At 36.0% G+C, this 26615-nt stretch overlaps 1 protein-coding gene across 1 annotated transcript in view; it reads right to left on the bottom strand.

The window, feature by feature from the left end:
* Positions 1–26615, bottom strand: part of CWF19L2 (CWF19 like cell cycle control factor 2) — a 121475-nt gene that overhangs the window by 74468 nt on the left and 20392 nt on the right. Inside the window, 2 exon segments of the mRNA XM_044919343.1 lie at positions 10556–11217; positions 20556–20665. Of these exon segments, the coding sequence (XP_044775278.1) occupies positions 10556–11217; positions 20556–20665 (772 nt within the window).

Here is a 26615-nt window from a genome sequence, read left to right as displayed (position 1 = left end):
TACGACGTCTGAGATAAAAAATACAGTAGATAGGGTTCATGGAAGATTAAACTGCAAAGAAAAAATTTGTGAACTTGAAACCTTAGGAACCATGCAAAATGAAACAAAAGAGAAAAAAATAATTTTAAAAAATAAAAAGAGCTTCAGGGCTATGAGACAACCTTAAATACCCTTCTGTTCATGTCACTGGAGATCCTGGAAGAAAGAATGGGAGACAGAAGACACAAAGGCCAAATGTTCCTAATTTACTAAAAACTAAAAAACTCGGGAGAACCAAGAATCTCAGGGAATCGCAAGCACACACACACACACACACACACAAAATACCTACATCAGGGCACATCATAATCAAATTGCTCAAAACTAGTCATAAAGAGAACACTTTTAAAGCAGCCATAGTGGGGAGAAAAAGAAAGACACACTTAGGCACAGAGAAACAATAAGTGCAACAGCAGATTTCTCATCAGAAACAATCCAAGCAAGAAGAGAGCAGCAATACCTGTAAGGTACTTTGAACTGTCAACTGAGAATTCTGTATCAAGTGAAGATATCTTTCAAAAACGAAGTGAAATGAAGACTCTTTCACACACAAAGCTGAAACAATGTTAAAGAAAAGCCTTCAGGCAGAAGAAAAATTATACCAGACTGAAATATGGATCAACCCGAAAGAAGGAAGAGCAACAAAAATGATGACTACAAGGGTAAATATATAACACTTTTTCTTATTACATAAATCTCTTTCAACTAACTATTCAAACAAACATAGTAACAACATATGAGAGGTTTATAACAAGGATAAGTGAAATATATGACAACGCTAACAGAAAGGACAGGAGGGGATAAATGTAAATAAACTATTGTAAAGTTCTTATACCATACAGCAGTGGCGTAATACCACCTGAAGCTGGATAAGTTAAAGATGTATACTATCAAATCTAAAGAAACCATTAAAATAACACCAAAAAGGGGGCACCTGAGTGGCTCAGTCGTTAAGCGTCTGCCTTCGGCTCAGGGCATGATCCCAGGGTCCTGGGATTGCGCCCCACATCGGGCTCCCTGCTCAGCGGGAAGCCTGCTTCTCCCTCTCCCTCTCCCCCTGCTTGTGTTCCTTCTCTCGCTATCTCTCTCTGTCAAATAAATAAATAAAATCTTTAAAATAAAATAACACCAAAAAAATTATAACAAAAGAAATGAAATAGAATCATAAAAATACGCAATCTAAAATAAGTCAGATATGGGACGCCTGGGTGGCTCAGTCGGTTAAGTATCTGCCTTCGGCTCAGATCATGACCCCAGGGTCCTGGGATCGAGCAGGGAGCCTGATTCCACCTCTGCCTGCTGCTACCCCTGCTTGTGCTCTCTCTCTCTCTGACAAATAAAATCTTTAAAAAATAAATAAATGCAATGAAATAAAATAAGTCAGATAAAGAGGAAAAAGAGAACAAAGAACAGATAGGACAAGTAGAAAACAAATATCAAAATTACAGATTTAAACCTTATTATATCACATTATATATAAACGATCTAACCATCTGAATTAAAAGGTAAAACTGTCAGACAAAAGAGCAAAACTCAACAATAAGAAACATACTACAAAGACATAAATATGTTAAACATAAAAGGGTAGAAAAAGATATCGTTTTAACACCAATCAAAAAAAAAGTGAAGTGGCTTCTTTAAAATCAAATTATATTACAGAGCAATAAATATTACCAGGGCCAAGAAAGCTTTTTCATTTCAGATGCAAAAGAGGTCAATCCATCAAGAGTACAGAAGAATCCCTAAATGTTTATGCATGTAATAAAAGAGCTTCAAATTACATAAAGCAAAAACTGATAAAATTGCAAACAAAACAGACTAATTTACAACTATAGGTACAGATTTCAAGACCCTACTCTCAATATTCAATGGAATAAATATATTCTTCAAGGATATGGAAGACTTGAATAACACTAACAACTAACATGACCTAATGAACAATCAGAGAATACTCTACCCGGCAACAGAATACACGTTCTTTCCTAGTGCATAGCAACATTTACCAAGAGAGACTATATTCTGAGCCATATAACAAGTCTCAATAAACTTAAAGGGATTTAAGTCATATAACTATGTTCTCTAACCCCCATGATATCATTAACAAACATCTCTGGAAAATCCTCAACTATTTGGAAACTAAAAAGCATATCTGCAAATAACCCACGGTCAAGAACAAAATCAAAGAGAAATTAAAAAGTATTTCAAACTGAATAAAAATATAAACATAATATATCAGAATTTATAGGATTCTACTCAAGTATTACTTAGGGAGAAATTTATAACTCTAAATGCTTATATTAGAAAAGAAAAAAAGATCTCAAATCCATGATCTCAGCTTACAACTTAAGAAAGTAGAAAAAGAAGAGCAAATTAAACCCAAGTAAGCAGAACATAATAATAAAAATCAGAGTGGAAATAAATTAAAAAACAGAAAAATAAAGAAATTCATTGAAACCAAAGCTGGTTAGGACAATCAATGAAATTGGTAAACCTCTAGTTGAACTAATTAGGGGGGAAAAGATACAAATTACCAAGAAAGAAATGAGAGAAGCAAAATCACTACACATTTTATTTTTTTTTAAAGATTTTTATTTATTTATTGAGAGAGAGAGAATGATAGAGAGAGAGCATGAGAAGGAGGAGGGTCAGAGGGAGAAGCAGACTCCCTGCTGAGCAGGGAGCCCGATGCGGGACTCGATCCTGGGACTCCAGGATCATGATCTGAGCCAAAGGCAGTCGCTTAACCAACTGAGCCACCCAGGTGTCCCTCACTACACATTTTAAAGACTTTACAAAAAGATATTCGGATAGCAAATAAGCACATGAAGCAATGCTCAACATCACTCGTCATTAGGGAATACAAATTAAAACCCTGAGATACTGCTACGCATTCACTAGAATAGTGAAAATTTAAAGACTGACCATTCCAACTTCTTGCGAGGACGTAGAGGAACTCTTAAGTCTCATACACTGTTAGTGGGAATGTAAAATGATACAACTCAGTAAAACCATTTCACAGTTTCTTAAAAAGTTATAATTACCTTATGATTTAGCCATTCCTCTCCTAGGTATTTACCCAAGAGAAAAGGAAGCATACGTCCATACAAAGATTTGTAAATGAATGTTCAAAGAAGCTTTATGTATAATAGCTAAAAACTGGAAACATTCTAAATGTCCAGCAACAGGTGAATGGAAAAACTGTGTTATATCAAAAAAAAAAAAGAATAAATTATTGTTATATGCAACAACATGGATGAAGTTCAAATAATTATGCAGAGTGAAAGCCAGACAAAAAAAGAGTGCATAACATATGATCCCACTTACATAAAACTCTAGAAAATGCAAACTAGTCTATAATTAAAGAAAGCAGATGAGTGGAAGTCTAGGGGGTTTGTAAGGGTGTGGGGAGAGGTGGGGGAAAAGAATTATAAAAGGGGACCAGGAATCTTTGAGGGGGGGTGATGGTTTCATAAGAATATACATACTTCAAAACTTATCAAATTATACATTTTATATATATACAGTTTAATTACATGTCAATTATACCTCAATAGTTGTTTTTCAAAGCCCTCAAAGAGGAGTGATAAAAAATTTTTAAGCTGAAAAACCTGTCATAATCTCACATATAAAGGATGTAGCTATGATAGTCCTAATTTTCCTGAATTGCTAGATACCATCATACGCTACCAAAATTAACTTGAGTTTTCAACATACATTCTGAGCTAGTAATAGCAAAATATATAAACAGACCTTCAAATCAAAACTTTATCTAACAATCAGTTATTCTGAAATAGCAAATTCCTTTTGGGCAAAAAAATATAAATCTTTCAATAGATAGCACTTGCGTTTTTAAAAAACTAAATAAAAATCAAAAAGATTTATTTTTTAAAGACATTAATATCTGCAGAAATTCTATAAGAACCATTTCTTCTCATATCAAGGAAAGAAAAAACAACACCCTGGTGCTCAGACTAAGAAACTTAAAATATTGCAGGTGAAGCACCATTAGAAAGGAACATGTTTTTGCTCCCCTCAAGTTCTTTCAGTCTTTTTATTTTATTGTATTTTATTTTGATACACTGATGTTTATTGAGCACGTCCCCAGGCCAGACACTGTGAAGTAACTTTATTCCCTTACTTTTTTTTTTAGATGTGACATATTTTTTTCTTCCAAATTTTTATTTAAATTCTAGTTAGTTAACATATAGTGTAATACTGGTTTCAGTAGAACTTAGTGATTCCTCACTTACATACGACACCCAGTGCTCATCATAACAAGTGCCCTCCTTCATGCCCATCACCCCTCTAGCCCATCCCCCCCACCACCTACCTTGGTCACACCTTGTTTGTTCTCTATCCTGAAGAGTCTCTTATGGTTTGCCTCCCTCTCTTTTTTTTTTCCCTTCCCACACGTTCATCTGTTTTGTTTCCTAAGTTCCACATGTGAGTGAAATCACGCGGTATTTGTGTTTCTCCGACTCAGTCCACATTCTGAGAACCAATCCAGGAGGAGAGCAGAGGCAATGTGTTCATGAAGTGTTAGCGCCCCTCATGTGCTTCTATATGCCGAGGTACGGCTTCTATTGTTAGTTGTACTTTTTTGTATGGAAAATATTTTTCAGTAACTGTTTCCAAATTAAATCCTGACATACACATCATTTTTATTGTATTGTAAATGTATTTTTTTTAATTTCAGGCAACCCAATCATATTTCAATAAAAAGCTTGACTTCCTTTTCTCAACTTGTATTCTTTCTCATTCAATTAATTCCCCAAAATTCTCTGCTTTGAAAACTATTCCTGTCCTTTATGTATGAATTATAAATATTGAATTTTTGTATGCATGTATAATACATAACAAATTTAAATAACCACACTTCCTGCCCTTTCCAAAAAGTTATCAGTACAATTAGTCCCCCCCCATGAAGTCGGCTTGTCGTCTACCTCTTAAACTTCCCGGCTTCCCACTTACACCTAAAGGGCTCATCCTCTGAAACCCCCAACTTTCCCTGCACAGCTTTCCCGGATTCGACTCCCCCTAGTCATACCTCAGAAGAGCTCATCATCCCTTCCTGTAGAAGGATCTATACCTACACCTGTAACTCTAAGTACCACGGCGTTTATGCACCTGTATCTGTTCACACACCTGTATACAACGGACTCTTTGCTACTATGAGCTCCTTGAAGGCAGATACTATGTTGTACCTATTTTTATGCCACTAGACCTAGGAAACAGGTGCATTCAGTAAATATAAGATAAACAGCAGAAAGAATTTGTCAAAGCCATCTAATTTAAGTTCCAAGGGACATGCTTGGTACAAAAATAACCTCCCCTTGTCCCTGTAGTCCTTGTCACATCAGACCAGATACTTTTTTCAAATCTGAGTAAAAGTTTATTTCTCAAACTTTGAGTTTCCAAGGATTACTTAAAGAAAATATGATATGCACATGGGCCAAAAATTCATCAATATTTTTTGGTAAAAATAAAATAAGCTAATAACAGTAAGTCAAAAAAATGAGAGGACATTTCAATTTTATGAGCTGTGTATGAATTAAATTGTTCATCACTTTCTTCCTTCTGAAGCTACTAAAATCACTGGGGTCCGTATCCAGACTAAAAAGAACACCAATATTATGGGGATGATATGTTGAAAAACACTGACCTAAATTGTCAGGAATTTCTGTAATTTTCTTCTGTCACTCACACTCTACAGCCACACCTTCCTCTTTACCATTTCCACCCCAGGCTAATCCTTCCACTTGTAGGAGGACACGGGCTCCTACATTCATCCACAGTAACCTTGGGATCTTGCTCAGTTATGCCACCTATCATCTCTCTTCTAAAATCAATACTCTTTTCCATTAATATATAAATGTATTCAAGTGTCTGCACCTTAAAAGAAAAAAAAAGGAGGCCCTTCACTTGACCCGCATCTCCCACATACACTTTCCATCTCTACCATCTCATGAACCACAATCCTAACTTGGTCTATGAAATCTGGCTAATAAATCCTCTTTTCCAATGATAATATTCTTGATTAAATTGCCGAAGACCTCTATTATTTCTATGCAAAGGCATATCTTTGTCATTTTACTTGACTCTTCCCCTTTTTTGAGAACTTTACTCTTCCCATCACTCTCAGTATGCAAGCTTAAAGATTCAATCAAGAGGACAATGAAGGGATGCTGAACTCCAACCAAAGCTCACAAGTTTCAAGAAGGTAACTGGAATCCCAAGAGACCTTTAAAAGCAGGAACTTTCACTGTCATGAAATTTGTACTCCTACATCTTTTTTTTCGGAGGGGGGCATTTTCTAACAGGAATTCAATTGTTTATTAGTAGATAAATAGTAGATGAGGATAAATTAGATGATATACAAGAATTCCAAACATCTCTGATACTAATATCTTCAACACACTTCGTAAAACAGTCATAGGTTTCAAATAAAGACATTAAAATGGGTCGTTGGGCACACAAAGAATGAAGAACACAAAGAACACATTATTTCTTGTTAATACCAGAGCAAAGACATTGCCTAGCAGCAAACAGCAGGTAATAGACTCCTCCTTACTTTCTCTAAGCATTTACAATGATGAGCAAATACTCTGAAAGAAACATTGCTATGACATCTGCAATTATCCTATAAAAAGAAAAAAGTACAAGTATTTCTCATTTTTCAGGATTGCTGGTAAATTTCAGAAGTCCTCTTTGTAATTAATTTCTAAAAAGCAAATCCTATTTTCCCATTAAAATATACTCTCTTTACAGCACACACCCAACTCTGGCTGAAAACTTTTGAGAAAAAAGTAATTAAAATGCTGCACCCCAATAACATTTCAGAAACATTTCAGAATACTGCAATTATTCTTTGCCTGCTGGCAGTGTTCGCAGATCTCCTCCCTTTAATTATTCGTTTTTTGCCACTTGTTCTCAAATTTTCTCCCTGTCCAGGGCACCTGGGTGGCTCAGTTGGTTGGGCGACTGCCTTCGGCTCGGGTCATGATCCTGGAGTCCCTGGATCGAGTCCCGCATCGGGCTCCCTGCTCGGCAGGGAGTCTGCTTCTCCCTCTGACCCTCCCCCCTCTCATGTGCTCTCTCTCATTCTCTCTCAAATAAATAAATAAAATCTTTAAAAAAAAAAAAATTTTCTCCCTGTCCAAGGATCTCATGACTTATACTCAAAACCTTCAGAACCTGCCATCCTTCTCCTGTCCTGCTAGGCTACCACAGCAAACTCTGCCAAGAATGATATCCAAAGGCTAAAATAGTATATAAAACAGGTTAGTTTCTGATATCAACGTTATAAAATCTAAATTAAGAACATCACACTAGTTTTTTGTTCATATTGCAAACTATTCTAGGTTTCAAAATCCAAAATACAGAGCTGATATATTTTCCAACAAAACAAAATTATACACATTTTATTTCTAAGAATAATAAGCTTAAAGACCTTGAGCACATGGACCACTTCTAGAGGATGTTTTCTGCCTACTTAAGATAACTGCAGGGCGTAAAGAGGACAAAGGAAAAGAACGAAAAATCTCATCACAGTAAGAATGGACGAAAGGAAGGATGAAAAAGAAAAGTGAAACAATAAGAACACGCAACTGTAACAGTGGTGAAAACACTATGTGTTACATGAAAACTATAAAAAGCTCTCACAGAGAACTCAACAAGTAACATGACTAGTTAGCAAAAACAAAATAAAAATAAACAAACATCTATAAAAATATGCCAAACTTCACCCATACTTAAAGAAACGCAAATCAAGGAATGACTCCGTTTCTAAAGTATGTATACAACAAAGATTAAAAAGTTCAATAATACTGTTGGCAAGGAAAAGAAAAGTCATTCTAATATTTGACCAGTAAGAGAGTAAATTGGTTAATATAACAAAATATATAAATAAAATCCCACTGCTTGGAATTTATTTTACAGCTATATTTAATCAGTGTGCAAAGATACACATTACAAAACTATTCACTGCAGCATTATTGTAAGCGTGACAAACTAGAAACAACCTAAAGCCCATCAACAGGAGACCGAGGAGAAATACCAGCTTCTAACTACGTTTTAACGGACTATTGAAGAGTCTGTAAAAAGTACATACATAAAAGCTGATGTGAAAAGATCTTTAAGATAATGATTGGGAAAGAAAAAAAAACAAGGTCCAGAATAATATATACATTGTGAAGCTATGTAACTTAAATATATAATTTTTTATATATAATTATATACAGTATCTCTTGTAAAAACGTCACAAACTCAGAAAATGGCTAAGTGTTACATACAATTGCCAGATAAAAAACATGATGTCCAGTCAAATTTGAATTTCAGGTAAACAAAAAAATTTTTTTAGTATAAGTCTGTGCAAATACTGCAAGGGACATACTTCTCCTTATTTGCTAAATCTGGTAACCCTAAGGAACATAACACTCTGCAAGTTACAACCTCAAGGGCTTCAGTTTCCCCATCTGGGAAATGCAGGAGTCACACTACTTTTCTCTAGTTTTAAAATCAGTTCTGTGATTTTTTTCCCCTACTTCTAAAATTCAGTAGTTCTAAAGCTCCCCAGAATTCTAGCATTTTATAAAGAATTCAGCATATACCTAGGATAATGTTCACACAAACTAACAGCTTCTCACAATCTTTCACTGACTCTTTCTAGTCCTTGAAAATAGGCATTCTTCAACATCCTTCCTTGGTCTCTTACTTCACAACACTCACACAGGCTCAGGAATTTTTCTGTCTTTCACATATATGTAGACAATTTCTAGATTGTTCTTTCCTTCTCCAGTCAATCATGGAATTCATGGAAAGCTTCAAACCAACTGTAACATCAAAATAACACAGCTAACAAAAATACTGCCTTCACGGACGTCTGGGTGTCTCAGCCAGTTAAGCACCCAACTCTTGATTTCGGCTCAGGTCAAGATCTCAGGGTCCTAAGATCGAGCCCTGCATCAAGCTCTGTGCTCAGCGGGGAGTATGCTTGGGATTCTCTCCCTCTGCCACTCTCCCTGCTTGAGAGTGGCAGAGGGAGAGAATCCCAAGAGTTAGAAGCCATATATATATGGCTTCTAACGAATGCCTATATTATAGTAGCTCTACAGGAAACTTACAACTTAAATACGACCTACAAATATGGAACCAGATGAAATACTGAGTGTAAGACTGTTTCACATACAGCTGTAGTCACAGAAGTCAAGACCTGCAGATTGACCAAATGTTGGAGCAACCCTGACAATGAAAGAAAATAAAGAGTCTCATCCTACCAGCAGGTAGGGACGAGAAATAGTCTACCTTCCAGAGTATCTGGAGTAAAGCCTGGGCAACTACATACATATACAGCCTTCGACATTCTCTAAGCCCTGTTATGTTTATCCAGTCAATACAACCAGATCCCCCCCTTGGTTTCCTGGGAACAAAGCCCTGACTTGAACCAGAGCCCACGTGAGTGGAGCTCCCATCACTCGGTCCAGGTTTCGCCAGCTTCCTCCCACTAAAAGCTATACAAGGCGCTTTAGAATCCATGGCTTCAGACGGAATTGTTAACAGAAACAATTGACCAGGCTCGTGACCCCAAACCACAATGCTGATACCTACAACTGCCACTACTGAATTCTATTATTTCCTAAAGCCTCTTCCTGAAGTGTCTCATTCATTTGGAGGTATTTTTAAACATATTTTGATGATCATTCTAGCATAAGCTAATCATTATCCTTTGGACACTTATTTTCCATTTCTGGCTATCTCCAATGAAGACCAGCTCTACAGCTAAATCAATTTTTCCTAGTTTGATCCCACTCAACCTGGGTTTCCTGTTCTACTGACCGAGCCCTGTATACAAGTACCACAGGTTCAAGATAACATCAGTCAATGCTACCTATTTTCCTAATTATTATAGGTGCAACCACTACCCTATCCATATTTTCCTTTTAAAATGCTAACATCTTTAAAACCTGTCAACTGTCAAAAGGGGATTATTTCTTTCTCTGAAAAAGAGTAACAGTAATTCATGCTTCCCTCTGCAGGATCTTTCATATATCGTTTTCACTTATGTGGGCTATGGCAGCATATTTTCCTTCAATCTCCCAGACCTCCACTCGGCAATTTACAATTATGATTACACCTAACAATGGAGCGATTTCCTTTGAAAGCAATATGGCAGCAGTAACACAGTCTACCAAAATACTTCCTGTAGCATATTCATTTAAAGGGATTATGAACTCAATTCATTTTTTAGATTGCAAAAAAGCAACAAATTTTAAGATAACATAGCTACTGAATTCTTCTTCCATTTGTTAAATAAAACTGTGAAATGCAATGCAACCCATAAAACAAAGCTACTGATTTGTTAAATGTGCGTATCTTATCTCTTCCGCAAAACTTAAGAAACAGAAGAACATAACTCATATCTACTTAATAAATGATACTCCGCAAATACAGCTCACTTCTTTGAATCCTCTGCAATTTAATATTCATTCATCAGTTTAAAAAACAAATGACAAAATACCCGGCAAATGGAGACTTTGTGTCCTGTAGATGCTCTTTCTTCAGAGAGTCATCTCTCAGGCTTTCATCTTGTGATTTTTCTCTCACGTCTTCTGAAATGTGCCCAGAGTCCACATCGCCCCTAGTTTCTAATGATCTTCGATATGAACATTTCCTGTCTCCTTCTCTTCCGTTGGATCGGCTCCACGATGGAGAACTTTCTTCACTGTTTTCTGTGGGTTTTCGAAAACCATAATGCACAGAATCCTGAGCAACCAATGCTGAAGATGAACTAGAAGGTTCAAAATTTCTGCCCTTGCTACGAAATGACAGTTTTTCATCATCAGAGGGTCTTAAAAATTTAGGTTTCAAATTTCCAAGAGAAGAAAAGTCTTGGTTTTGCCTTGGATTGGATTGTCTTCTACAGGTTTCTAAAGACCCAAACCTATTATCTTTTTCATCACCACTAGACTTATCTTTATTGATGGTGTTTGTAGTACCTGTTGAACTATATCTATCCCTTAAATTTTTATTATATTTTACCAAGTCTGATTTTCTACTTTCTTGACTACTTTGTGCTTTATCTGAGTATGCTGGTTTCCTCCACCGTTCTCGTATATAATCTTCTTTTGTGGATGCAGTTTTCTCAGCTTCTTCTAATTTTGACTGAAATACTTCCAATGACTACAAAGGAGAGAAATTAAACAAAATATCTAAAATTAAAGAAGGTTCAGTGACTTGTACCCCCATATGCCACTGTGCCATGATATACTGTCACCCAACAAAGAAGAGACGAAAAGACCAATACAATCATCCTAACTGATAAGGGCTTAAGTGTGCCCCCTCCCAATTCCTATGTTGAAGCCTTAACCCCTAGTACTCAGAACATGACAGCATTTAAAGACTGGCACTTGAAAGATGTTTTTAAGTTAAAAGTTCAGTTGGGTCCTAATTCAATCTGATGGATATCCTTAAAAGAAGAACTTTGGAAATACAAAGACATAGAATGGATGAGCACACAAAGAGAAAATCTACGTGAGAGACACAGCTGAAAGGCAGCCGCCCCAGGAGAAACCAAACATTGTAATGCCTTGATCTTGGACTTCAATTCTCCTGAACTATGAGAAAATAGATTTCTGTTGTTTAAGCCACCTAGCCTATGGAACTTTGTTATGGTAGTCCTAGCAAACTAAATATACTACCCTAAAATAAATGCTTAAAAAAATGTGATTAATCAACAAAAAGTTACCAAATAAAATATCTGGGAACTCAAAAGAAGATCCATTATACCAAATGCCCAGCACTAAAACAAAATATAATACAGGGCGCCTGGGTGGCTCAGTTGGTTAAGCGACTGCCTTCGGCTCAGGTCATGATCCTGGAGTCCCTGGATCGAGTCCCGCATCGGGCTCCCTGCTCAGCAGGGAGTCTGCTTCTCCCTCTGACCCTCCCCCCTCTCATGTGCTCTCTCTCATTCTCTCTCTCTCAAATAAATAAATAAAATCTTTAAAAAATAATAATAATATAATACAGAGAACAGTGAAGACATCATTTCTAAAAAATTAATTCCTACTGTCAGTGAGATTCAAGAGGCTGCTACATTACTAAAACATAACAGACTCTCATGAAAAACAAAGAGTTCAAGAACAAAGAAAAACTTGTAAATGAAAACTATGTGTCCAAAAACATGCAGATATAGTGAACAGAAGAACAGAAAGTATTGCATCCAATACTAGTTAATTCAACGGGAGCCTGGGCATTCTCTCTACTTAGGAAAAGATGGTAAGCAGATGTAATAAGGAAAAAAGACAGAAGGACAATTAATTCTAAGAGTCTATTATGCATACATGAATACTACCAGAAAGAAAGAGCAAAGATAGAAGAAAGTATTAACAAAACAATTATAATAATAATATAAGAAAATTTCTCCAGTTAATTTTCCAGGTATCAAGGGCTCATCTGATAGCCTTAAGAGAGGGGAGAAAATGAAGCATATAAAGACTCATACATAAAAAAATCCTAATTCTGGGGTTGCCTGGGTGGCTTAAGCTCCTGGTTTCTGACTCTTGGTTTCAGCTCAGGTCATGATCTCATGGGTTGTGACATCAAGCCCCAAGTGAGTCTCTGCGCTCACGGTGGAGTCAGCTTGAAGATTCTCTCCCTCTACCCCTCCCCCCACTCATGTGCATGCGCTCTCTCACTCTCTCTCTCTCTAAAATAAATAAATCTTGGGGTGCCTGGGTGGCTCAGTTGTTAAGCGTCTGCCTTCAGCTCAGGTCATGATCCCAGGGTCCTGGGATCGAGCCCCACATTGGGCTCCCTGCTTGGCGGGAAGCCTGCTTCTCCCTCTCCCACTCCCCTGCTTGTGTTCCCTCTCTCACGGTATCTCTGTCAAATAAATAAATAAAATCTTTAAAAAATAATAATAAAATAAAATAAATCTTTACCAAAAAAAAAAAAAAACCCTAATTCTTGAGTCTCAAAATACATACATGCACAAAAAAAAAAAAAATTCTTCACAAAAATTAGATCAGGGAAGGAGGTAGTAAGCATGAACTGTAAACATATGGGAGTAGGCAAATAACACATTACCTACAAAGTAAAGAAGGTAAAACTCTTGGGGCACCTGGGTGGCTCAGTAAATTGAGCATGAGACTTTTGATTTCAGCTCAGGTCATGATCTGAGATTGAGATCATGAGATTGAGCCCCATGTCAGGCTCCACACTCAGTGCCTACAATTCTCTCTCCCTCTCCCTCTTCAAAAAAAAAAAAATAAAACTGTTATCAACTCTTCATCTCTAATACTAAATACTACAAGCTACAGGATAATGGAATAAAGATCAAATTATGAAACAAAAAGACAAGGCAATAATTCCTTACAGAATTCAATTCACAGTCAAACTATCCTTACCTGGCAAGGACAAAAGAAAGTCATTTTCAAAAATACAAGGAATCAGAAAGCAAACCATTTACTAATCAGGTGCAGGGGAAATCACTCAGGATCATTAAGCCAAACCATAAGGGAATTAGGGCAAAGATGGCTGAAAAAGGAAGAAACACTATAAACCAAATGGTAAATGTAATAGTTAAGTCTAAATAATTGTTCTTGTAGCTGTGAAGTTTAACACAATTGTCAAGAATAAGATGCATATTTTTAAAACTTATAATAAACTGGAATTAAAATTTCAAATTAGTTAATAAAAGAAAATACAAGGAAGCAAGTGAAAGTGTAAACACAGTGGTCCAAAACCTTTGGGATACAGCAAAAGCAGTCCTAAGAGGGAAGTATATAGCAATACAGGCCTACCTGAAAAAGCAAGAAAAATCTCAAATAAACAAACTAAAGGAGCTAGAAAAAAATACAACAACCAAAACCCAAACCCAGCAAAAGGAAGGAAATAATAAAGATTAGAGCAGAAATAAATGATGTAGAAATTAAAAAAAAAAAAAAACAGATCAATAAAACCAGGAGCTGGTTCTTTGAAAAAATTAATAAAATTGGTAAATCTCAGCCAGACTTATCAAAAAGAAAAGAGAAAGGATCCAAACAAATAAAATCACAAATGAGAGAGGAGAAATAACAGCTAACATCACAGAAATACAAACAATCATACAAGAATATTATGAAAAACTATATGCCAATAAACTGAACAACCTGGAAGAAAGGGATAAATTCCTAGAAACATATAAACTAACAAAATTGAAACAGGAAGAAATAGAAAACTTGAACAGATGGATAACCAGCAGAGAAACTGAGTCAGTAATCAAAAAGATGGCTTCACAAACAAATTCTACCAAATATTTAAGGAAGACTTAATAACCTATTCTTCTTAAACTACTCCAAAAAACAGAAAAGGAAGGAAAACTTCCAAATTCATTCTATGAGGCCATCATTCCCGATACCCAAACCAGATAAAGACACAACTAAAAAAGAGAACTACAGGCCAATATCTCTGATGAACATAGACGCAAAAATTCTAAAAAAAAAAAAAAACCAAAAAACCAAATCCAACAATACATTTAAAAAAAATCAGTTCACCACAATCAAGTGGGATTTATTCCTCGGTTGCAAGGGTGGTTCAATATTCACAACTCAATCAACAGGATACATCATATTAATAAAACAAAGGATAAGAGCCATATGATCATTCCAATAGAGGCAGAAAAAGCATTTAACAAAGTACAACAACCATTCGTAAGATGTCCTTCGACAGATGAATGGATAGAGAAGATGCGGTTCACATATACAATGGAATATAACTCAGCCGTCAGAAAGGATGAATACCCAACTTTTACATCAACATGGACGGGACTGGAGGAGATTATGCTAAGTGAAATAAGTCAAGCAGAGAAAGTCAATTATCATATGGTTTCACTTATTTGTGGAACATAAGGAATAGCATGGAGGACATTAGGAGAAGGAAGGGAAAAATGAAGGGGGGGGGAATCGGAGGGAGAGATGAACCAGGAGAGACTATGGACTCTGAGAAATAAACTGAGGGTTCTAGAGGGGAGGGGGTGGGGGGATGGATTAGCCTGGTGATGGGTATTAAGGAGGGCACATATTGCATGGAGCACTGGGTGTTATACGAAAACAATGGATCATGGAACACTACATCAAAAACTAATGATGTACTGTATGGTGACTAACATTAACAAAAAAAGAAAAGAAAAGAAAAAAGAAAAACCCTCAACGAGTAGGATTAGAAGGGACACACCTCAACACAATAAAGGCCATATATGAAAAACCCACAAGTAATATCATCCTACATGGGGAAAACCTGAGAGCTTTTCCTCTAAGGTCAGGAGCAAGACAGGGATGTTCACTCTCACCACTTTTATTCAACATAATACTGGAAGTCCTAGCCACAGCAATCAGACAAAAGAAATAAAAGGCATCCAAATCAGCAAGGAAGGAGTAAAACTTTCCCTATTTGCAGAGGACATGATACTATACACAGAAAACCAGAAAGACCCCACCAAAAAACTGCTAGAACTGATAAACGAGTTCGGTAAAGTTGCAGGATACAAAATCAATGTACAGAAATCTGCTGCATTTCTATACACCAATAATGAAGCAGCTGAAAGAGAAATTAAGGAATCAATCCCTTTCACAACTGCACCAAAAACAGTAAGATACCTACGAATAAACCTAACCAAAGAGGTAAAAAGACCTGTACTCTATAAACTATAAAATACTAATGAAAGAAATTGAAAAGGACACAAAGAAATGGAGACATTCCATGCTCATGGATTAGAAGAATGAATAGTGTTAAAATGTCTACACTGCCCAAAGCAATCTACACATTTAATGCAATCCCTATCAAAATACCATCCACTTTTTTCAAAGAAATGGAACAAATAATCCTCAAATTTGTATGGAACCAGAAAAGACCCCGAATAGCCAGAGGAATGTTGAAAAAAAGCAAAGCTGGCGGCATCACAATTCCGGACTTCCAGCTCTATTACAAAGCTGTCATCATCAAGACAGTATGGTACTGGCACAAAAACAGACACATCATAGAAAATCCAGAAGTGAACCCACAATTATATGGTCAATTAATCTTCAACAAAGAAGGAAAGAATATCCAAGGGGAAAAGAATTCTCATCAATAAATGGTGTTGGGAAAACTGGACAGCCACATGCAGAAGAATGAAACTGGACCATCTTCTTACACCAGACACAAAAATAAATTCAAAATGGATTAAAGACGTAAATGTGAGACATGACACCATAAAAATCCTAGAAGAGAACAGAGGCAGTAACTTTTTTGACACTGGCTGTAGTAACTTCTTTCTAGGTATGTCTCCTGAGGCAAGGGAAACAAAAGCAAAAACAAACCATTGGGACTACACCAAAATAAAAAGCTTCTGTACAGTGAAGAAAACATTCAACAAAAACTAAAAGGCAACCTATGGAATGGGAGAAGATATTTGCAAATGACATATCTGATAAAGGGTTAGTATCTAAAATATATAACTTATAAAACTCAACACCCAAAAAAATGAATAGTCCAATTGAAAAATAGACAGAAGACATGAATAGACATTTTTCCAAAGAAGACACACAGATTGCCAACAGACACATGAAAAGATGCTCAACATCACTCATCATCAGGGAAATACAAATCAAAACTACAATGAGGTATCACCTTACACCTGTCAGAATGGCTAAAATTAACAACACAAGACACAACAGATGTTGGCAAGGATGCAGAAAAAGGGGAACCCTCTTGCACTGTTGGTGAGAATGCAAACTGGTGTAGCCACTCTGGAGAACAGTATGGAGGTTCCTCAAAAAGTTAAAAAGAGAGCTACCCTATGATCCAGCAATTGCACTACTAGATATTTACCCAAAGGATAAAAAATGCTAATTCAAAGGGATACATGCACCCTGATGTTTATAGCAGCTTTATTTACAATAGCCAAATTATGGAAGCAGCCCAAGTGTCCATCGACTGATGAATGGATAAAGAACATGTGGCTCATATCACCATAAAAATCCTAAAAGAAAACACAGGCAGTACTGTGTGTGTGTGTGTGTGTGTATACACATACATACAATGGAATATTACTCGGCCATCAAAAAGAATGAAATCCTGCCATTTGCAATGACATGAATGGAGCTAGAAAGTATTATGAAGAGAAATAAGGCAGTCAGAGAAGGACAAATACCATATGATTTCACTCATATGTGGAATTTAAGAAACAAATGAGCAAAGGAAGGAAAAAAAGAGAGAGACAAACCAAGAAACAGACTCTTAACTCTAGAGAACACACTGATGGTGACCAGAGGGGAGGTGGGCGGGGGGATGGGTGGAACAGGTGATGGGGATGAAGGAGCACGCCTGTCGTGATGAGCACCAGGTGTTATATGGAAGTGAATCACTATATTGTAACCTGAAACTAATATTACACTGTATGTTAACTGGAAATTGAATAAAAACTTAAAAATTTTTTTTTTCAAATTATTTCAACAAAATCTGAGAGGTGAGATGGGGGATTAAAACGTGCTGAAGTTATTATCTTAGCCTAGGCAGAGATAATCCATAACATTTCATTTTATTTAATTATTTAAAAATGTAGATTTAACATGTTTCTTAAATTGAGTAACAACATGAATAGAACAGAAATGATGGTGGGGGTATTTTCATAATGAAAGCATTACCTCAAAGGCAACTTTTTTCCTCTCCTTTTTGAGACATGAAATAATGGTGTGTCTACACTTAGTGGCTTCTTAGATTCAATAAAATATCATAATGATACAAACAACAAAAACAGCAATGACCACAATGTATCCAATGCTCATTATATTACCTACTTTACATCATTTAAATGGATCCGAGGAGATTACACCTAGGTTTGCATCTACTGACTGACCATCTAATTGTGGTGAAGGTAGTCAGCCCCTGTGTGCCTCAGTTTCCACATTTACAAAACAAGAATAATAGTGCTGCTGTAGTAAAAGAATTAATTATACATGAAGCACTTCAACAGTGTCTGGCTCATGAAAAGTACTCAAATTTTTATTAATGCACGCAACAATTCTATGAGGCTGATACTAATAGACGTGTTTTCATAATGGCATTTTAAATGGAAAAACAAGAAAACTAGCTTCCAGTGCTTTTATCAAAGTTCTGAAATTCTATTTTGAGAGGACAAATAAGATCTAATATCATAATACTGAGGAGAAAAAGCAAAAATAATCATCATTTGCATATAACTATCTTCCCAGAGGACCCAATTTAAAAAATTAGATTTAATGACATGAGTTTAGAAAATTGGCATTCTAGCACTAACAGAAAGCCTGAAAACATGAAGGAAAAAAGATTCAATACACAACTGGAAAAAAAATTTTTAAACCTTAAGGACCCATGTAACAACTGCACAGAAAAATTTACTGAAGAACATAAATGAAACTTGAATAGAGAAATATCCAATATTTTAGGAGGAGATGACTCAACATTATAAAAATATTAATCATACCTGATTTATCAATACATTTAGCTAAATTTAAATCAAAATTCCAAAAGAGATCTGTAAATTTATGATGAATTTTGGGAAAATGTTTATTTCTGTTGAGCTTTAACCTGACAAAATGATTCTAAATTTAACAACAAAGAAATGTAAGAATGAAGAGCTAATTTTTTAATAACTAATAAAAAAAAGACCTACCCTGTCACATAGTAGGTGTTCACTACTTATCTGCAATGTGCATGAGTTACTGAAAACTACAATAATGCTAAGAGTATGATACTAATTCCAGGAAATAACAGAAAAATGAACAGAGCAGATTTGAGAGTAAAAGAACAGACTTATTTTATGAAACAAGTTAATATATAATAAATGTGTCATTTCAAATTAGTGGGAAAAGATTAATTTACTCAATATATTATCAATAACTATTTGAAGACTTAAGGAAAGTTAGAAGCCTATTTACAACATACACAAATATAAATTCCAGAAAGATTAAAGATATGCATAAAAAATAAAACTAAGCAAGTACTCAAAGTAAATATGGACATACATTGCTATGATTTTGGGGTGAAGAAGGCTTTTCAATGAATTACAGCAAGAATATTAAGTTATGAAAGAAAAACCTGAAGAATTCTGTTAGGTAACAATATTCAAAACTTACCCATAGCAAATATAAACAAAGGCAAAAGCAAATATGAAACTAAGAGAAAAACGTGAACAGACTTATTAAAAGATCTTAAAGAAATCAATATCCCAAAAGAAAAATGGGAAATGTTACCAACAATCAATTCACTTAAAAATGCAAATGGCCAAAAATATATGAAAAAATATACCAATTCACTAGAAAACAAATGTATAAAAATAAAAGCAATGAAAAAAAATTTGTTTGTCAAACACAGTAGCAGACTAAAAGAATGAGAATCCTACTGTTGAAAACCAAGTGAAAGACGAGTCACTGTAATGGAAATATAATTTGTTAATCTTTCTGTAGAGAAATTCAGCAATATATAATCTCACTTCAAGTGTCTATATCCTTTAAAGTAACAATTTTGTTTATAGTAATTCATCTTAAGAAAAAAACCTGATAAGTATGCAAAACACACTGAACAAAGGTTATCAGTACAATACTATTTAACAGGGGAAAAAAAGACATAAATGTCCCTCCACTGACAAGTAAATAAATACACAGTAAATCCATACAAATATATATTAAAATATTAAGAGGTCATTAAAATGTATATATTTACTGACATCCAACTATGCCTACACTAGTAAGTGAAAAAAGGAGAATGTATTTTATGAGCCTACTTTTATAAAACTATTTTAAAAGCATGTAACAAACAGAAAAAAATCTGGGAAACTGTATACATCAAAATTTAACACAGATTCCTTTTGAAAAAAGAATGATTTTTCTCTCTCACTTTTGCCTGCCCATATTCTTGAAATCTTATTTTCTAAACCTGCTTTTTTCTAGAAATTAAAAAAAAAAAAAAAAGACCACTAACTAATGAAATACTAAGATTATCCACACATGGTAAATGGGGGAGCTGGTTCTAAAATACCATGTAAAATATTATGGTTCCATTGTTTTAAGAATGTGTGTGTGTGTATATATATTTATTTTAAAAATATATTTTTTAAAAACCTGTTATATTACAAAACTCTGGAGTATAACAAAATCTCTGGAATAAACACAAACTCTGAAATATATCAAAATTTCAACAGTGTTTATCTCAAGAGGTGTGCCATGGACGATTTCCTGCATTATTTAAATTTTCTCACAATGAGAAAATGTTATTTTTACATTAAACACACACACTTAAATCGTACATACTTAACTTTCATATTCATCATGTCAATAAAAATATGCTACAAAAGTTTACATGATAAAAAAAGGTAGACAATGGCTTCAGCAGTCGAGTAGAGATTTAATATCCATTTAATTCAAAAGAGCTTCATGGCACAAAACACTGACAAAGTTGAAGACACTTATTTCTCATATAACTGTAAATATAATACCTATCTCATTAATACCAGTACTCACCCCATATCTTTCAGCCACAATGTCTTCAAAATTTCTATTCTGTTTCTCAGCTTGTTCCTTCATTCTTTGGTAAGACTTCCTCAACCAGCTTAAGCCACCATCTTCTACTACTGAAACTAAATTCCAGTACTAAATGTCAGTTATACTCTTCATGTGGTTATAACAGAATTAGTATTTATTGCTTCTATAATAATTTCTAAAGTATGAATTATTTTTCCCAGAACACATAAGCATCATAAGTGCATTTAAAATTCAACATATTATTTTTTTTATTTTTTAAAAAAGATTTGAGAAAGCACAAATAGGAGGGGCAGAAAGAGAGGGAGAAGGAGAGAATATCAAGCAGACTCCGTGCTGAGCACAGAGCCCGACGTGGGGCTCAGTCTCATGACCCTGAGATCATGACCTGAGCCAAAACCAAGAGTTGAACACTTAATCGACTGCGCCACCCAGGAGCCCCTCAACATATTATTTATATACCTACCTATATGTGCAAGGTACAGATTTTAGGGACTGAGGAAGGCCAAAATAAATAAAGCTATCCTCAAAAAAAAACCTGCGATCTAAGAGTATAAAGGTAAGAGTATAAAACCAATAATAAGGATATTATGTAACAAAAATTAAAAAAAGATGTAAGGAATTATAGAAAAATGAGAGAGATGAATTATTTCTAAATGGTAGGTCAGGGAACATTTTACAGACCAGGCTTAAAACAATGAGTGGGATTTCTATAAACAAAGATAAGAATGGGCAGGGCATTCCCAGAAATAAAGAATAAAAGTATACACATAGCAGGGAAAAAGCTACCTCAGATACTGCATGAAGAACAAATAAGGAAATTACAGATGATAATACTGAAACATATATTAAAGCAAATTATTCTATGCAGTCATGATTACCAACTATGAAAATCTGAGGGCTCTCAACAAACTTTATTAAGCACTTGTATTTCTTCTACACACCTCACACTTTCGATATGCATAAAGAAATCTAAGCAATTAACTTAAGTCAAAACTCTGTTCCTGATTTTCCTTGTCCAAAAATAAGATTGCTTTAGATCACCCCAGTTCTATAATCAACAAAAAACACAAAGAAACTGCAAAATACATGTATAAGAATCTTCATAGTGGAAAAGTCTGCAGTAATACCAGCTTAGAAAACAATCCAAATGTTCACCATCAGTAAAATGGATATATAGCATAAATTATGATATATTCCTAAAATTGACCATTATACAGCAATGAAAATCAATGATTACAGCTATATATAACAACATGGATGAATCTGAAAATGGGACCACAAGCAGCAGGAACCAAAAGGAAGCACAGTACTTACTATATGATTCCGGGGAAAACTGACTTTGGTGCTAGAAACCAGAAGAGTGGTCACTCTTCTGACAAGAGCATAGTGACTAAAAGGGCCACAAAGGGAGCTTTTCGGGATGCTAATAATGTTCTGTTTCTCAAAAGGTGTGCTGATTACATGGATATTTTCACTTCAGGAAAATGATCAGTCTGTACAGTTAATGACTTGTGTACTTTTCTGCAGGTGTTAAATTTTAATAAAAAGTTTAAAGAAAAAAAAAAGGATTTTTCAATCCTCTAATTCCAGTCTCACTCAAATCTCAAAAGTTTGTCTTTACTAAGCAATCAGAATCTTCTAAGATAATGGGTCTTTCTTTACAGGTCTAAAAAACTTTGTACTTCAAAACCTAGATCTCTAGTTAACTCAATGATTCACTTTTCTTTCAAGTTTATTTTGCTCTTGCTCTCTTTTTCTTATTTTATATAGTCTGTGAGCTCAAAATGAACAATGCAATTAGTGAAGGAAGTTAGTCTAAGTCCTCAATTTACACAAAGAGAAATCCACTATCATTAATACCTATGTTAATGTCCCAGCTACACAAGTTCAGAGTTATCTCTGAAACTGATAAAATGCTGATGGGCAGAGTGAAGATTTCCTGAACAATCACCAAAATATTAACATTGTTCAGAGAAAAAAAAAAAATCTCAGAGAAAAAGGAAGACTTTTATTCTTCTGTGTTAACATTTATCAAGGAAATCAAACAAGAATAAAAATTTTCAGTGAATTCAGTTATGAATAAAATTCACATCTTAGAAATATTTATATAATATCATCTTTAGTTGGTATGTTCTATTTCAATAGTCTTATTAATCTTATAATTAGAGATACAATAAAATATTTTTAACGGGAAAAATTTTCAGATATTTTAAAAGCACATAAAAAAATACCAATTTGCAGCACCATCCATCATGAAATTCAATCTAACAAATATTTAGTAAATATTTACTATGAATATGAAAATGTGTTAAACATAGTAGGAAGTAAAAACATGAATAAAACATAGTCCCTAATCCACTATGCTGATAAAGATATATCAAATAACTGTAATAAACTCACTAGTATACATTTAATAAATACCTGTATCTGAAGCAAAAACTTAAAAGAGACTAAAAGTAGGGCGCCTGGGTGGCTCAGTTGGTTAAGCGACTGCCTTCGGCTCAGATCATGATCCTGGAGTCCCGGGATCGAGTCCCGCATCGGGCTCCCTGCTCGGCGGGGAGTCTGCTTCTCCCTCTGACCCTCCTCCCTCTCATGCTCTCTGTCTCTCATTCTCTCTGTCTCAAATAAATAAAGAAAATCTTTAAAAAAAAAAAAAAAAAGAGACTAAAAGTATATGTTTCCCATCATAATTAAAGGTTATATTGGTGGACACAAAATATAACCAAATGAATCCAGGCTGCATTCCCCATTTTTCTCAGAAGATAAAAAAAAAAAAAAAAAAAAAAAAAAACTAGAAATAAGCAAAGTATCAGGAGACCTAGATATTAGTCTCGCTGCTCCTACAAACTAGCTGTAAGATCTTAATCAAGTCACTGACTTCCTTGGACCTTTGCTTTGGTAATATAAAGCACTTGATATAAGCCACTTGTGAAATTTCTTCCAACTCAAAAGATTTTAAAAGAGAAAGCCAAAAAAGAGAGTGAAAATATACACAGAAAGAACAGAAATACATCAGAACAGTCTGTAGGCAATAATTTCTACTAATTCCAGAGTAGCAAATAGTCTCATGGCGAAGAATCCAAAGTAAGTAAACCCGGACGAGCCACGAGAAGACCTGGGTTCTAGGGCCACTCGTACGACTACGTGCAAGCTAGCCAGCGGCTCTCAGCCTGTTTCCCGAGCTATAAAATTTAGAACAATAACACCTACGTTGCTATCTTCACACGGTTGCTAGGAAAACGAGCTCATATGTAAATGTGCCATGTAAACTTTAAAATTATACAAATATTCCCATTACTAAAATATGGTTAAAAATAATTCTGTAGGAATGCTGAGAACAGTGTACTTACTTGTCCTTTTTTTTTTTTTAAGGAAAAAAACATCAAGATTAATGAATTAATTTTTAAAAATATGGCACCTCAACCATGACAGAAAAACTATGGATAAAACCTTCCCAAAACACTTCATCATAAGGACAAGTATTTGACATTGTCATCATAATTAAATATTTACCGTTTCCCAGATATTGAGCTGAACGCTCTTCTCACCGAATCCCCACAACAGCCCCGTGAGACGGGCGCCGTCACTCCTCCCTGCTACACATGAGTAAACTGGGGAGGTGCGGGCTGCAGGACGACAGCGCTGGGCAAAGCTGCCGCGGGGTGACCTGTGAGGGCGCTAAGAAGGCAACTGATGAACTGTCCTTGCACGACTTCTCTGGAGAGGGACAGGCAGGTGGAGAGCAGCGCTGGCCGCTGGCCCCACACGGAGAGGGGTACCCGGTACCCGGGCTCCGGGACCGGCCGCAGTCCCTCGGGGCCGTGCTCGCCTCCACACTCGTGAGGAGGTGGTCTGGGAAGCTCCCTTCCTAGCACTTACAACCCCTGCTTATTCTGTACATCCTGTGGGAGTCCCAGTGGTTTCCATTCGTGTTCTAGCCAGGCTCCCTGGCTGCCTTGAGAGGTCCCTTCTGCCTTTCTGGTGCCAAAATGATGTGCTAACCCACATTTAACTCTTAAAAACAAAAGCCACAGTAAACGCATCGGAGATGATATTCACAATTTCTCAGAAAAGGCTGCAGGCTGAAGGAAAAGATAACGTGGACGCTTACTTGCTCAAGTTCACGGATGAGGATTCTGAAGGATAACCCCTGACCTGCCCCCGCCAGAACACTGATCCAGAATCAAAGCTTACGTATCAGGGTCAAGCCCTACTGCTACCTGCAACAACAGACGCTATCTCAGCAACTCTCAAGCAAGATGGGCTTCAAGCATGGACGGGAAATGTGGTTTATTCTGATCACCTCTAGGCTGATTTTCTAAATGATCTGTGAAACTGTTTCTAGACGATGTGAAACTAAGGAGCCTTCTGTACAGGTTTTAGAGCTATTTGCCTCAAGAACCTGTTGTAGCTTATCAATTTCATAAGTACTTATTTCTGAAAACATCTTTTACTGTAAATTTAGGTTGAGAGGCAACATCCTCTGAATGCTCTGATACAAAGATGCACGGTTGTTATGAAAATAGAGTTGTATTTAATGCTGACTACTACCATTCCTACGTGGAGCGTGTGTTATGCGAAGACTGAGAAACTATTTTTTTCTTATATAAAATACAGGTGCATACATATTCTGTAGGCAATATTCAATAAGTGACAATTTATCTTTCTTTTTTCATTTCTAAACCGAGCTTAACCAGGTAATAATGAAAAGAATGATAAAACAAACACCATTCACTCACCAAGATGCTGTCTTTTCATATTTTGCTTTACACAGTACGTTGGCTCGGTAGCTTATCATATTATTCACTTAATAAAGGTATTATACGAGCTGCTGGGGATAAAGGTAAGCAGCAAGGGCCACTCTCTACCCACACAGAGCAGATAATCTCATCAGAGATGGGTGCTCCAATAACCATGTGAATACATGTGAAATCACTACTGTAATAAGGGTCTTGAAGCCAGGGACGCTGAGCTTCCAGCACATGGAGCAGCTCACAGCCCTAGTGTGGGGGTCAGGAAAGGTCCCTCCGAGGAGGCTGCAGCAGTCTCACTCTGAAAGACGAGGAGTTAGCTAGGTAATGGAGGGGAACCTGTGCAAAGGCCCTGTGAGCCTGTCAGCAAAGGTCTGCAGGAGGAGCACCAGCCACCAGAGATCAGGGCCGCCTGGCCTCCTGAAAGCTGTTTGCTTTTACCCCAAGAACCACGGGACGCCCTTGAAGAACTTTAGAGGAGGAGGCCTAGGACAGGATTGGTCTCACTTTCTGAGAACCCATTATGGTTGTCTTGCGGAGAACGGGTTAGAGGGGCAGCAAGCAGACCGCGGAGGGGCCAGCAAGGGCCAGAATCAGGAGATAACGTAGCCCAGGGGTGGTGCACGGGAAAGCAGACTTGGTTCAGATGCAGTTAGCAGACGTTTTTTATGTTTTCCATTCTTTCCATTTAATGCTGCATAAAGGACATTTCCCATTAAAAATATTTTAGGCAAGAAAATTCTGATTTGCTTTAAGCTTTTGAGTTGCAAAATTTGCTTCCATAAGCAAGGGTGAAACCTCTGGCAACAAACAGTAACAGAAAAACTCTTACCTTCTATCTCTAAAGAATGAGACTTAATAAGTTAATACTATATTGAATCATCCTGGGTTTTTTATTGTGTGTGGGTATGTCCTCATGCAGCTATTTTCCTTAACTTCTGGATGTGCCAATTTGGCAGAAAATTAAATGCTTGAACTTGACATCAAATTAAGCTGGCTGGTTTTAAATAGACTTTTTCAAATACAAATTACATGCTCACTCTAGAAAAAAAATCCAACATAGACATATGACAAAATAAAGGGTGAAAGTACGCCTCGTTTTTCATCTTTGAGAGGTACAGAAGTGCATGCTGGGAAGTGATTGGGCTCTGGAGCCAAACTATTTGGATTCAAAATTCTGGTTTGGATACTTACTAGCCATGAACTTGAAGAATTTACTTAAACTCTTCTTGTAAAGTAGGAATTAAAAACTAGAGCTGTAACTCCAGAAAACACACTGATGGTG

This window comes from Neomonachus schauinslandi, chromosome 11, assembly GCF_002201575.2.
Source record: "Neomonachus schauinslandi chromosome 11, ASM220157v2, whole genome shotgun sequence".
Taxonomy (NCBI): Eukaryota; Metazoa; Chordata; class Mammalia; order Carnivora; family Phocidae; genus Neomonachus; species Neomonachus schauinslandi.
This window is presented reverse-complemented; position numbering and strand designations above follow the sequence as displayed.